Genomic DNA, 15,425 nt, shown 5'->3' with positions numbered 1-15,425 from the left:
CTGTCAAATGGAGTCCAGAGCTGCCATCTATACAAAAACTTTGACATAACAGCGCCACCTGACGGTGAAAATCGTGGCCATCTGCCATTTTCCCATTTTCCTCTTCCTGTGGTTATTTAACAGTTGGGCCAAAAAAATTGCACAAAATTCACAATGGCTCTAAGATTATTAAGGAAATTAAACGTCCGGCCTGAACTCCGTGGTGTTGTTAACCTTAGTTCTGCTGCTGCACCGGCCCAGCTATCAGATTTCGACGTGCAGCACAAAACCCCAGTTGTAAGGAAGGTGCATCTCGTTCCCAAGGCTCATTATGGAGGCCGTCACGCCGTTACCATGCTCCCTGGTGGTGGAATCGGCCCCGAGTGCATGGGCTACGTCAGAGATATTTTCAAGTAAGTTATAACCTCATTTGTAGCACCTTTTTGGTCGTGCCAACGAGATTGCCAAAAATCAGCTGTGTTTATTTTCAAATTGCCTCGCAAATTTTTTCTTACTAAATTATTTATATTAGACATATAAAATTATGTCATATTATATGTGTAGCGTCCATAATTAATGCAAAATGTAATATGAAACCTGTAGTTTATATTTCAAGAGTACAATTGCGTTTAATTTATCGTTCGTCAGAAATTATCACATGACTTAAAGGGAAAAACATATCCTTATTTAGCATAGAAGTTAATTGAATAAACAGTCTTTAGAATTGTTAAGGAGGTTGGCACATAAAGTATATATTTCAGCTTACATTATAGGTCTTTTAAGAAATTAGCAAGATGCTTATTTCGATTTAATATAAACACAATTGAGTAGGAGACACGGACAGTGCGCTTGCTATAAACATTTATTTCTTGTATAATATAATCTTGTTTTCTTCTTAGCTCAACTTAATTCTTCTTTTTATTTTATACAAATATTTAAAAAGATGTATAATTAGGGACTTTTTGATGTTTCAAGATAATTTTGGGGCCGCTTAATCAATTTTGAGTCCCATACAGTCATCGCAATTACATTGTTTGACACCTTATACTCCATTCTATGGATATTTGATTCTATGGGTTTACAAAGGACCCAAGAGAACCTCAAAAATCAAAATCTCCACATTTCTTGCCCAATCTAAGAATTAAACCTAGACAGTCTGTCAGCGCCCAGACATAACAAAAGCTTAATAATGATACTGGTTATCTTTTACACATGTGTGTATTATGAATGCTAATTAACGTTATCAATTTCCTTTCTATAATTATTATTAAAGTGCGATGAGAAGTAATTAGTCATAACAAGCTAAGTAGATACAGATGCAAGAGATGCAGTGTTTTTGTTAGTAGACTAGTAATACTTATGTACACTTAAAAATATAATAATTCCTTACTTAAACTAACTAACACCTGCCCTAGCTTTTAAGTAAAAAAAAAACTTCACTCTTCCACCATGTTTTGTAAGATATGTTAAACTTGTAGTTTTCAGTAGCCATTTAAACAACTTTGACAGTCATTATGGGTAGTCAGTCAGGAGTCAGAAAGACTGACAACTAGACTTGTCAAAGGGTAGAACATTACCCAGGTAACTGGGTTTAGAAGCTCATATGGGCAGATACTTCATGTGGCTCACTGTTACTCAGCAGCAATCAGTAAATTAATAAATGCTAACGCCATTGTGGAAAATAGAGAAAGCGCTAAGCAGGTGATGACTTAATCTTCCAGGTACATTGGAGCTCCGGTAGACTTTGAAATAGTGGACATTGACCCCAACGCGGACAATGACGATGATCTGAAGTATGCCATCACTACCATTAAGAGGAATGGTGTCTGTTTAAAGGTAATTGTCTTGTTTAATTTATGTCAGAGAGCATGTTGGTGTTGGTCCGATTGTGATCTCTCTCTGGTGGTGTCGGATTACCGTCCCATCGGGCTATGAGAGTGAAGGAATAGAGATTGCACCTGTGTCCAAGCAAATGCGCCTGCACTATAATATGTCCTGCGCAGCTGGCTAGCAGTTTAACAATTGACGAGAATATGGGAATAAACAATACAAATTATCTGTTGCTTAGAATCATAGACAAATTTCAATTTTCTAAGCAAGAATATTTATTCAATTGATGTCACATTTTATTTTTACACTGAGTATTTAATTAAAAAGTCTTATCAAGATTGTTAATATTTAGTTAAGTACCTATTGAAATAGAGTATAGAGGATTGTGCACTACTTGATGTACTATACTATTGCTTGTTCATATAAACGCGTTTGACGTTCACCAATCATATTCATAGGTGCGTATTCTGTAGTACAAAATGATAAAAAACTCAAATAGAGTAGAGTAGGAAAATTCTTCCATGATGACCTTTTTTTTTCTTTTTTTTTTAACGTCGTCAAAAATCATCAAATGACCCCTCCCGCTGTGGGTTAGCAGCGGTGTGGGAGTGTCAGACTCTTACAGACTAAAAACCGTCGCGTTCCGTCGTAGGCCTTTTATGTGTATTCAAACCGCAGCCCCGGCCATAATATGACCTAACTTTAAACAAGAACTCCCACATTTCAGGGTAATATCGAGACAAAGAGTGAAGCTGCTTACGTGACGTCCCGTAATGTTGCCCTCCGTAATGAATTGGACATGTACGCCTATGTACTGCACTGCAAATCCTTCCCTGGTGTCGCTACCAGGCATAAGGATATCGACATCCATATTATCAGGTAAGCTACTCTCGGTTTAATAACAAGGACCGTGGACTGATCGATAATGAGTTGAATGCTATCCAGACATTATCAGACTTTTTGAAGGACAGATAAACAGGCCGATTTTCTGCAGGAAATTCTGGCTAAGATTTTCTGAATTTCCTCCATGTTTCAAAAGGCAGGACCAATTGTTGTTTCCCGTGTGTCATTTGAGCATTACGGGTAGTCAGACAGAAGCCAGAAAATCTGACAACCAGTCTTCTCAAGGGGTATAGGGTTGCCTGTATAACTTTGTTGATGAGGTCAGATAGGCAGTTGCTCCATGTGGCACACTAGTTGGGAAAAGGCTTGGGAGAAAAGATGATGAACTGTTTATTTATATGAAAACTGATGACAATGAACTGCTTTATATGAGATGATGATGCTTTATATAATAGGTTCATATTTCTCCCTAAAACGACAAACGAACTCTACGAAACCTCAATCTTTTTATATGAAGAAAACAAAATAAATCTCTTAATTAATACAATTTCCAGACAAAACACAGAAGGCGAGTACGCTATGTTGGAGCACGAATCAGTGAAAGGCGTCATCGAGTCCATGAAGGTGGTGACCGCCAGCAACTCGGAGAGAGTCGCGAGGTTCGCATTCGAGTTCGCCAAGAAAAATGGCAGGAAGAAGGTTAGTGTATAACTTTATTTTGGGCATAAATTATATGAAGTTTTTATTTTGATGTATACCTAAGGGTGCTTACATAAAGAAACAGGTTTCCGGTACAAACAAACCTGTACGGGTAGGTACCGATCAGTGCAGGTATAATATTTCAATACAATCCTATTCACTCACTTATAAAGAAACAGATAAGTTGAAACAGGTAAACAAACTTTTTCTTTATAAGTGAGTCAATAGGATGTAGCAACCTGTTTCTTTATGTAAGCACCCTTTTGCTTGGTTCCTGTAGATGAGAAACAATCCGTCTCATTTACGGACGGCAGTAATCGGACGATTGTGAGAGGTTATGAAGAAGCTTTAGCTTTATTCGATAAAAGGGCTGCAAGACACTGAAACAGTTTTAAAAATAGGTTTAGTAGTTCTTGAAATTAGCACATGAAAGCAAAAGAACTAACTTTTCAGCTTTATAATGTTAGACGAGGAAGTATCTCTTTCCTCTGTCCATTGCGCTTTTATACTAAGACTACTGCATGGATTTAAATGAAAATATGTACTAAGATTGGCTACTCCATGCTCCGAGTAAAAAACTTTACGACGACTACTGTTTTATCCGAATGCAAGAAGTTGTTCTGCGGGGAATAGCAGACAGTCTCTAAACTCTAAAGACTAAGAAAATTAATATTCTTTAACTGCAAACTTTTGAAATAACATAAGCTATTTTTTATCCTGGTGCAGGGAGTACTTCCCTAAAGAACAGCTAATATAATATCTCTTACCATATCTTACCACATTTGTCCTCTAATTCCAGGTGACAACGGTCCACAAAGCGAACATCATGAAGCTCTCAGACGGCTTGTTCCTGGAGACGTCCCGACGCGTCGCCAAGGACTACCCCGAGCTCGAGCACAACGACCTTATCATTGACAACTGCTGTATGCAGCTGGTGTCTAGGTAAGTCTTCACAAAGCTATCATGAAGCTCTCAGACGGCTTGTTCCTGGAGACGTCGCGACGCGTCGCCAAGGACTACCCCGAGCTCGAGCACAACGATCTTATCATTGACAACTGCTGTATGCAGCTGGTGTCTAGGTAAGTCTTCACAAAGCGAACATCATGAAGCTCTCAGACGGCTTGTTCCTGGAGACGTCCCGACGCGTCGCCAAGGACTACCCCGAGCTCGAGCACAACGATCTTATCATTGACAACTGCTGTATGCAGCTGGTGTCTAGGTCAGTTTTATAATATTTATAAACAGATTCAATAATTTCAATAGAAAACATGCTGCGCCGACCACAAATAAATTGGGATAAGGGCAGGAGGATGATGATGACGATGAGATTTCAATTATCTATCTGTTCCTCTTAACCGACTTCAAAAAAGGAGGTTCTCAGTTTGACGTAACTTACTAGTGTAAAAATTCCATGTAATGTCCAATAGGGTAGTTTCCAGGGTCGAAATAATGAAATAATATTTAGTCCGCTTTTTAGATAATCAAAAAATATTGGATACGTATTTTTTCTTTTTTTAATTAAACATAAAATGACAAAGATAATACGCTTCAAAAATTAGGAGTGGGGGCCTTTTACGTCACAGTGTCCTGAAAATTGTAGCAACTTGTGACGTCACACTCAACTTTAACACGCTATATCTTAACAAGTTCTGATCCAATTTAAAAAAGAAAAAATACGTATCGCTTAATTTTGGACAATCTACAAGACGGACTAATTATTATTTTTTAGGAAACTAGCCTATTCCAAGCAAAATAAAAATAATAAATATCTATGTCAAATTAGTCCCAGTATCCTTATAAAAAGTAGCCTTTAGTCATCCTCAATAAATAAATAGGCTATTTGACAAAGAAGGAATTTTTAAAATTAGTTCAGTAGATAGATAGTTAGATAATACATAATAAAAAAAAAATTATGATCCTTGTCTACATGGTACACTACTCAAGATGATTGTGGAAAATAATAAAATAAAGTTAAGTAATGTTGTGTTGACCAAAAGATTTGTTCCTAAGATTAGCTCGTTTAGCACAACTATACCATCTTAAATCTAACCAATTAATCATTTTGCTCCATATTTCCCAGGCCGCAACAATTCGACGTGATGCTAATGACAAACCTGTACGGGTCCATCGTGTCCAACGTGGTCTGCGGCATCCTGGGCGGCGCCGGCATACATTCGGGACGCAACTACGGCGACCACTACGCTGTGTTCGAGCCGGGGACTAGGAATACTGGTAAGTGGATTATGCTTAACCGACTTCAAAAAATGGAGGTTCTGGAGTTTGATTAGAGGGTATTAGGAGTATTAGCTATTGGCACTTACTGAACTAACAACAAGATGTGAAAAAAAAAACATTAAAAATATTTATTTTAATTAGTATCTTCGGCTTTATTTGGTTAAACTGGAAGCAGAATCCAACTTTTTTGGGTACAGGCTAGACAGATGATAATTACAAAATACTCAAATTACAGTAATGTTGATTATTTTAAAGTAACGTAAAATATTGTAAAAAAAAGTGCTGGTACCTTAAATCTGATGTTTTTAAGTTAATTTTGGATTTCGATTCCTTTGATATCCGGTTTTTTTTCTATCCAAGATAAAATATATAATCATAAAGTAATATGTTCATCAACTAGTGTCTTTTTTAAAGCTTAACTAGCTTACAGGTATCATCCGCATTCCAATTAGGTGTTTCAGTCGGTGATTTATTCTGTTAGAAGTGTATAATAATTTTATTTCAAACATTATTATCTTGTTTAATAACTGGAATATTAATTAAAACTTATTGATTTTCTTATATTTTATTTTTAACTTTCTTAGGAGGTTTATTAGAAACTATATTACTGTCAAGTTTCATCAAAATCGATCTAGTATGTAATGTGAAAGAGGAAAACACATCCATACATACTTAGTAGTGAAAACTTGTGATTGGCTATATCCTACTTATAATAATTACTATTGTATTACCTGGCTGTAAGTTTTCCTAAGAATGTAATAATATAAATACTTTCGTGATAATATTAGTATAGAAAATACTATCTCTAACAAAATTTCAAAAAATTCCAGGTACCGCAATCGCAGGCAAAAACGTGGCCAACCCAATAGCAATGATAAATGCTTCCATCGATATGCTCGAACACCTCGGTCACCACTTCCATGCTGACCTGATCAAAGCAGCCGTGGACAAGACCATCAATGAAGACCACATCATGACCCCGGACCTTGGAGGACAGGCTTCTTCGACCCAAGTGGTTGAAGCTATTATTGGTAATCTTAAACATTGATTTACAGAGCAGTGTTCGGTTGTTTAAGTAGCTGGTTGGTACTTTTTTGGGTTGTGAACGGGGTTTAGAAAAAGAATTCTTGTTGTTGGTTTTGTAGTTAAATTTAATTATTTGATTTATTGCTTGTAGATAGATAGATAAAGCGTTTATTCATAAGAAATAAAACAAAACAAAAGGTGGATAGAAAGAGAAACATAAAATACAAACAGAAATTAACGGCAATAAACGGAAATTGTAGGTATATTGGTAGAGTAATTTTTTTTTTTAGATTCTGCCAGTAGTTTTGTCTGCATCCAGTGGTAACTATTTCATATTGCTGGATAAAAAGTAACACTTAAAGAAATTTCCCAATTTAAATTTTTCTATGGGCCCTAGTTCTCTGAAATAAGGGTTATGAAGATTGAATCATTTGTTATGAAGAATAAAATGCCTGAGATCAGCGCGTTCAAGCAAACAAAGATAAAAAAAATCTATCCTAATCATTATTTTAAAGTCTGAGTACATTTTTTTTAATAGTTATGAAAAACCTAAAAAAATATTTTTCAAATTACCCAACTAACAAAGCAATATATCTACTACAACACCATTAACAACTTTAAAATTAACTCAAAAAAATCGTTCACAACTCAATTAAGTACAAATAAGTAAAGTACTAATAATAATTGGCCTAGAATTTAAATTAATTGGCATCATTTCTAACTAATTGGAATTTTGGAAGCACTAATAGAGATTTGAGCTTATCATTGGTTGGCACAGCTTTTAGTTAATATATAACATGGTTAAAAAAATATTATTTGTACTTGAGTGCAAAAAAAAAGAAAATTGTGAAAATACTTTTCATAAAAGAAAACTATTTCTAGATATATTGGTGCAAATAATATTTTTTTAACTTATCACTGCTGTTTAAAATTATCATTTACCATCATATTTTTTCAATTACTAATGTTATTGGTAAAATGGTAAAAACTAACCAAAAATATTATTAATATAAAAATTGTTCAGGACGTAAAAATGGATAGACTTTTTCTTTAAGCATTAAATTGTTCAATTATGGAAAGATATCCAAAATAACTTTTCCTCATTCCGAAGTGTTATTTGTTTCACAAATTACTCAAAATTTGGATGCAATATATCTCATCCAACTTCAATGTGCGTTTTTGCCAAAATTTCTCTGGCTCCAAATTCCAAAAAAATCCCTAAATTCACTATAAGTAAAAAATATATGATGATTCTCTGCTCAAAAGTATTATTAAAATTTTAGTAGTACTATATATTAATATTCAATGGTTACCAAAAATAATGCAATTTAAATTTAAAAAGTATTATTAAAATATCTTCTCTAAAGATGGCTTTAGTGAGATTTTGTAAAAAAAAACAAAAATTTTATAAAAAAATATTTCTGTCTGTGTAAATATATTTTCATGTCTAAACTGGCCTTTTTACCCGACTGAGCCAAGCAAAGGAGGGTTATGTGTTTTACAAAGTACAAAAAAGTCTCACTGACAGCCATACCATAGATTCTCATACAATTTTTTTTATTAAAAAAAAAAAACCAAAAGTATTAAACCGTAGTTAATGTTTAGTAAATTATTATTTAATGTAGTCCTTTCTTATTTCAATAATAAATTGGTAATTTTTCTTTATTTGTTTTTGTATTTATTCTTGTTTTTTTTTGTGTTGTTTTAGTATCGTAGTTAGTATAGTGTTGCCAGATTCGTGTAATTTAAAAAAAAAATCGAGAAATTAGCGAGAAAGACAAAACTTTGCAAGCATCATTTATCATCATCATCTTCCTGCCCTTATTCCAATTTTAATTTGGTCATGGCGCAGCTGACTGTGTTTCGGATGGCACGTTAAACTGTAGTTCCCGGCTGTCATTGAACATCCTTGGCAGTCGTTACGGGTAGTCAGAAGCCAGTACGTCTGACACCAGTCTATTAACTGGGTTGAGGGGGTCAGTTAGGGCGGTCGCTCCTTGTAAAGCACTGGTACTCAGCTACATCCGGTTAGACTGGAAGCCGACCCCAACATAGTTGGGAAAAAAGGCCCGGAGGATGATGTCGGCGCAGCATGTTTTCTTCTTCCATACTCTTCTATCATAATTTTTCAATATAACTCCATTATTAATACATTCTGAAACCATTTCTTGTATAATGGATGAATGACATTATTTTTTAGCATTAATATCTGGCAATACTAAGTAGATCCCCTTTTTAATATAAGTAGTTAGATATCATAGATATACATAGTTATGTATATTATTTAGAAAAAGTACGCAAATAATTTCTTAGTTCATTAACATGGGTAACGCTGCGGGATAAAATACAGCCTATGTTATTCGGGAAGAGTGTAGCTTTCCAACAGTGTAAGAATTCTTCAAATCGGTTCAGTAGTTCCGGAGCCTTTAGGGTACAAAAAAAAGGTTGCTTCTTTATTATATACTAGGGACATGCAGATACTAAATACACTTAATTATACATATAAACTTTCCTCTTCAATCACTCTATCTATTAAAAATCCGCATCAAAATCCGTTGCATAGTTTTAAAGATTTAAGCATACATAGGGATTGGATTTCATACTGGGATGAGGAGGTCAGATAGGGCAGTCGCTTCTTGTAAAGCACTGGTACTCAGCTACATCCGGTTAGACTGGAAGCCACCCCAACATAGTTGGGAAAAAGGCTCGGAGGATGATGAAGCATACATAGGGACAGAGAAAGCGACTTTGTTATATACTATGTAGTGAAGTATAGATGAATAGATATTTTTGTTAACTGATTTTAATTATATTATTTATCAGATGCAATATATTGTATACGAAGTAATGAAGAAAATAAAGGAAATTCAAGAACACCAGATGTAAAGAGGAGGAAGTTTTTCTAGAATTTACCAAAAATGATCAAGACTATTTAGTCTTAAATGTGAAATTTTAAAACTACGTGGGCAATTGCTTATAAGAGTAGTTTCAAACTAGGGATTGAGGCGCGATTCTTGCCTCTTAGTCGGCCTACCGTAACATTGCGCAATATTACAATAAAATATTACGCAATAAAAATGTTGCTAGGTAAAAACCATTGGGTAAACTTCAATATACAATAATATGGTATTGTCCAACTGATCTCACTATGGAGCCGGAAGATATGAACTGGAACTTCATGATGGAACATCGTATCATAGCTGTGTTTGGACTTGTTAGAAAAGTCTTGTAATGATTTTTTTTGTGTTTTTAAGCTACATATTATTTTATTGTTATATTGCACAATGATTTTATAGGTCTAGATAGTACCCTAGTAGGTCTAGTAGTCTGTTAATACTCTTACAATATAATGTTATAGTCTTGAGCCATATAGTGACATTAATTTAGGCATCAAAATTTTAGTGCAGAAAAGAGACGGAGCTATACATTACGTATTCTTCTATCTCTGAAGGCCCAGCTGTTATTTTTTTTTACAATCGTGGACATTATTACTAATATTTTATCTGATTCTTTATTTTATATTTTTTATAACACTATGTTAATGTACTAATAATTTGCAGTCATATTAGACCAAGATCCGATGACCTTCGGACTTATATTCTTTTTTTTAACGACGTCAAAAATCATCAAATGCTGTGGGTTACGCGCGGTGAGGGAGTGTCAGACTCTTACTGACTAAACACCGTCGTGTTCCGTCGTAGGCCGCCTATGTACCAGTAAGCGGTAATGAGCGCGAACAATCCCGCAGCCCCGGCAGGCCTTGGCCCTGCTGGGATATACTTATATTCTCAGAAATTCAAATAAGACCAACGACAGACAGTTAAAATAACAGAATTAAACGCTATAAATTAAAAAACGAGCTTTAATTGAACCAAAAAATAATTAGAGCTCGTCTACTATTGTTAAGCGGTTTAAAATACTATATATTGTCTGGTAATCTCAATATTGTCTGGTAATCTGAAAATTGTCTGGTAACCTCAATGTTGTCTGGTAATCTCAATATTGTCTGGTAATCTCAATATTGTCTGGTAATCTCAATATGGTATGAGGCGGTAAAAAATGCGACTTTGTAAGTGTCTAGTAAATGTATCCGCCTACAATAAATGCTTGCCAATATTGATTTATAACAATTTATTCTTGAATTGGTAAACGTCAGCATTTTTTAAAATTATTTTTATTTTACCTACTTCTAGATACCGAAATTACTATATTTCGAGCATAAGTACACGCAGAATTTGAATGTACCGTGAGGACAAAATTTTTGATGAAAACTATAGTTCCCGTTTAAATCCTGATTGAATGAATGCGTAGATTTTACAAATACATCTGATTTACCTGGGATTTACGAATACACCATAATTTTTTTTCTTACCAAAAACATAATGTCCGAAAATTAAAGGCTCTTGGTCTATAATATGCTATTTTTATACAATTTACTTTATTTCATATTTTTTTGGAACGAAATTATGAACTAACCAAATCAAATAGTCAATTCAGTAAGTATAAAATGTAACAATTGCATTTTTTAATAATACATTTATGTAATGTAATTCTAACAATTTCATTTTTTTTCATTACATAAACTTTGGCACCCTTTGCATGACTTCATTAAATATAATCAGGTGGCTATGCATTTATATTTTGTGTTTTATTTAATGTTTTTATAGCTTTTTTATTTTTTTAACAAATTATTGTACAGACGCTAGCAGGTCAAGCTACTATAATCTTTCAAATGTCTTTAATAGATTTTCAACGTTATCTCTAAAGTATAAGGTTCTACATTGATTGTGAAAAGTTCACAGATCGCAGTAGCTTGACACTTTCTAACAAGTTCCGGAATTTATAACAATATTTATATGATATTTTTGAGATGGCAAACAAGTTAACTATAATGTTAATTCTGTATATGGTATTATTTTTTCTATTAATTTATAATAACAACTAATATGGATGCTCATGATACTAACGGTATGTTGTTTTTTTTTTTATTTTTTTTTTACAACCTTTTGAACCTCACAGACTTTAAATTCAGATTTAGTAGCTGCATTTCGAAATCCTTGGTATAATTTACCTATTTCATATAGTTTAAGGGTGAAAAAAAAGACGCAAATATGACAAGCGAAAATCATTGTAATTGCAGTTCGCACTTTTAAATCTTGACTTTCATAGACGAGTGTGGCGTTCAAAAGGTTTATTATAAACAGTTCAAAAGAATTATTTTTTAATCGATTTCCTTGTATTTTCAGATAACATCGACCTGTATATGAAGAACAAAGTTTCTTTCCACTAAAATGAAGTTTTTTCTACATTAAAAAATCATGTAGTTTTTGTAAAAAAATATATTTCAGTGTATTTGACAGCTATTTGAAAAAAAGTGATTTTTTGATCTGATCCCGTAAGAAATATTCAATTTCAAATCAATGTGAATTTGACTGACATCTGTAATCAAAGTTTATCTAACCAGTTTTCAATCTGAGATTTTTAGTTTCAATAGCAATAGTGAATTTTCTGTAGATAATATATTTTCGCCTTCTGATCCTAGTAAATAACACACGCCTTAAAATGATTCTAGAATTTTATGTTTTGTTAAAATTATCAATTTTTCAATGCCAGAAAGAGATATAGCTATATACAATATGTAGTTCTGTCCTTACCGTAAAATTTGGATGATTTTAACGAAACATAAATGTCGTATTATGATCTAAAAATAAGAAGTTACCTATTTATTTTTTACTTTAATTAGGTCTTAGGCCAATTAAAATAAATTATGTATTATAAATAAATAATGTTAAGAACAGTTTTTTTTTGTTTTATTTATATATTGCCTTCTGACTACAGTCTCAATTTACTCATAATTAAAATTCGTATTAATGAAATTAAAGCCTATAATATAGGTAGACAAAAATTCTGATATTATTATAGAACAAATGTGTACAAAATTCCTTACCATGTCTTCTTCAGCGTTTTTGATAAAGCTGCATTCGAGGAGATTGAAAGTAGTCCCATATTTACAGGGAAAAAATAGAAATAAAACTCCATATTTAGGGATATTAACGATATATTTCAGTACAATTGTTCACACTGGACTTAGATATGACAACGAGAGCGCGATCATCGCATGCAATAGTGCTGGCTTTAGCATGAAAATTTATAAATATTGTTCAAAATTGTCCGAAAGTCAAGCCTATTAAAATTCCCCGATTTTGGGGATGATGTCAAAAAAAACCCCAAAAGAAAATCCCTAATTTTCTTTTTGAAATTCTTTTCCCGGCGGCTGGATAGACGGCGCTGATCTAGGTTCGCTACTGCAATGTTTTCTTTTTAGCCTTGGCATTTTGCCAAAGGCCCAGTATTTCTGTAGGTACAACGCCATCTATCGGGTTATGGAAACAATTTTTTTTATTTTCAAATAGAAGTCACCTCTCATTGTGGTTTTTGATGTCAAAAATGCTCCAATTTTTTAGGAGTGTATGTAGTCTAGTCCTAGTTGGTAAAAATATAGCCCCATATTTTGGTTAAATGCTAAAAAGTTCATTAATAAATAATATCCATGTTTTGTTCATATAATTTTGTAACAATACTTAAGTTGATCTAAAACCAGCACTACTGACAAAAAATCATTAAAACTATACACAATCATATTCAAATTACACTTAAGGTAATTAAAATTAAATTAAAAAATCATAGAAAATAAATGCGGTGACAGATATATAGTTTTTATTGCATCTGTGATTGTCGCCATATTGGATTTTGAGTTTATTAACAAAATTGTATAAATTTTATCTGAACTTTATAGTTTTTTTATACGAATGCTTTTCGTCTAAATTTCAAATGTACACAGGTAAAATTACATGCCCAATATGTATATAGTACGTATAAAGTAAGACATGCGTATTAGGGTCAATTCACACTGAAAGAGCAGCGGCCGGCAGCGGCCGGCTGCGGCCGTAATTGCAAGGGATTGAGCGCGAGCACGGCGGGCCGCGCGGCGCCGCACCGCGCCGCGCTCTTACATTTTCCGTGCTCTTACGGCCGCTGCCGGCCGCTGCTCTTTCAGTGTGAATTGACCCTTAGGGAACTATTTCCCGTATCCGGTTAAAAAGTAGTTCACCGATAACATACACGTCAGTTCGTGTCAATTTTTAAAAGGAAACAGTTTTTATAATAAGTAAAACGAGAATAAACGTCTGTTTTACTTATTTACACAACGCTGTTGGTAATGAGAAGCTCCTCCTTTTTGGGAAGTCGGTTAAAAATGGGCCTACATCCTTTCTCAGGCCTTAGACTATCTGTGTACCAAATTCCATTTAAATTGGTTCTTACTTAGTTACTTTCGCATTTATACAAAAAAGGATTTTAAACAGAAAATCTAAAACAAAAATATTATACAATTTTGTTAATAAACTTCGATCAATATTGGTGATTATGGCGTTTTTCTGATTTTTAGTTTGTATCAATCATAGATTTTATTTTGTAGAATAATTTGTTCTCTTTTGTCACATATTTTTGTCCAAAATATTTAGAGTTTTTGTCATCTTTTTGTTCAATTTACAATAAAATATCTATGTTTGATACATTTATTTATGAATTCATTTTGTTTGTAAATCATATGGTCATAAAATAAATAATACTGTCGAGTAAAATATCGATTCATTTTCTGAGATTCAACAATAGTCAATCAATTTTATTTTGGGACAAGTTTAAAAATATTTTTCTAAATTATCTAATTAACTAGCTTCCGACCGCGGTTTCACCCGCGTCCCGAGACAGCTTTACCGTAGCCGAATGGTGACATATCCCATGTTTTTTCCTCTGGGTCTAACCGTCAGTTGCACAAAGGTCCATTAAAATTAAAGCTTCATTAAATCTATTGCTAACACTTATTATCTTGCTGGCAAAAAAAGAGACAGCGATGGATTTAAAGAGGCTTTAACTTTAATGTACTTTTGGCAACTGACGGTAAGCTACCTCCCCTCTAATTTTCAGCTTAAACGGTCCAGCCGATCACGTGTTATGGCGTGACCAAGGGATATATGGATTCATTTTCATATAATATGTATGTATATAGATCTATTATATCAATTTACATTTTGAAAAGTGAAAGATATACTTTTATCAACCTTAGATTTTTCAGAAAATATCTAGTTTTTTCAAAATTATTTTGTATATTTGCTATATTTTTTTTAGTTTTTTTTCAAAGTCGTCCGTAAATAAAATTGATATCGTCAATAAATAAAGTAAGTATAAGAAATACATAAGCAAAGCCCCAAAATATTAACAGAGAAGATCTAACAATTTAAAATCGAGATTTTCTTTAAATTATCTATCGCATTTTGGCAAATTCATTTTTTTAATTTGATTTAGCACCAAATTTTGGCGAAATATCATTTTTCAATACACTGTTTATGTTGATAATACTTTGAAATTACTACATATAGGAATTATGTATTTTTATGTGAACCAAAAAATTTCCTATATTTTGGCCAACAATATTAGCCAATTCTTAGCTAAGATTTTTTGAAAGCAAAATTGACAATTTTTCCACCAACTATGTGAAAATTCGCGTATCTGTTCATTCCTTATTTTGTATGTAAGAAATACCTAAAATAATGTTCAGTAATTTCACAGTATTATCAAACAACCCAGTAGTATTGTTTAATTTAATTAAAAGCTCAAATCAAAAAGCTGGTTCTTGTGTGACTAAATTCATACTTTCGTCATCAGCCTGTATATAGGCATTGGTAAATTATAAAATACCACCCTGATTTTTTTTCGAAATAGGATGGTAAGTATGATAATTTCATAGGAAGATG

The 15,425-nt window shown here is 33.2% G+C and overlaps 1 protein-coding gene across 2 annotated transcripts; it reads left to right on the top strand.

The window, feature by feature from the left end:
- The first annotated feature begins 42 nt into the window (after window positions 1–42).
- Window positions 43–12,412, top strand: LOC110382646 (isocitrate dehydrogenase [NAD] subunit gamma, mitochondrial). 2 transcript variants are annotated; one of them, XM_064042549.1, is made up of 8 exons: window positions 43–392; window positions 1,701–1,815; window positions 2,537–2,688; window positions 3,207–3,351; window positions 4,151–4,293; window positions 5,432–5,583; window positions 6,417–6,617; window positions 11,859–12,412. In XM_064042549.1, exons 1-8 carry the CDS (start codon window positions 154–156, stop codon window positions 11,900–11,902), a joined length of 1,191 nt encoding a protein of 396 aa, XP_063898619.1. In that variant the 5' UTR covers window positions 43–153; the 3' UTR covers window positions 11,903–12,412. The 2 variants fall into 2 exon arrangements, with proteins under 2 accessions (XP_063898619.1, XP_049707335.1); XM_049851378.2 differs by lacking the exon at window positions 11,859–12,412 and adding an exon at window positions 9,436–10,085.
- Window positions 12,413–15,425: the final 3,013 nt, after the last annotated feature.

The sequence above is a fragment of the Helicoverpa armigera genome, chromosome 29 (assembly GCF_030705265.1).
Source record: "Helicoverpa armigera isolate CAAS_96S chromosome 29, ASM3070526v1, whole genome shotgun sequence".
NCBI lineage: Eukaryota > Metazoa > Arthropoda > Insecta > Lepidoptera > Noctuidae > Helicoverpa > Helicoverpa armigera.
This window is presented reverse-complemented; position numbering and strand designations above follow the sequence as displayed.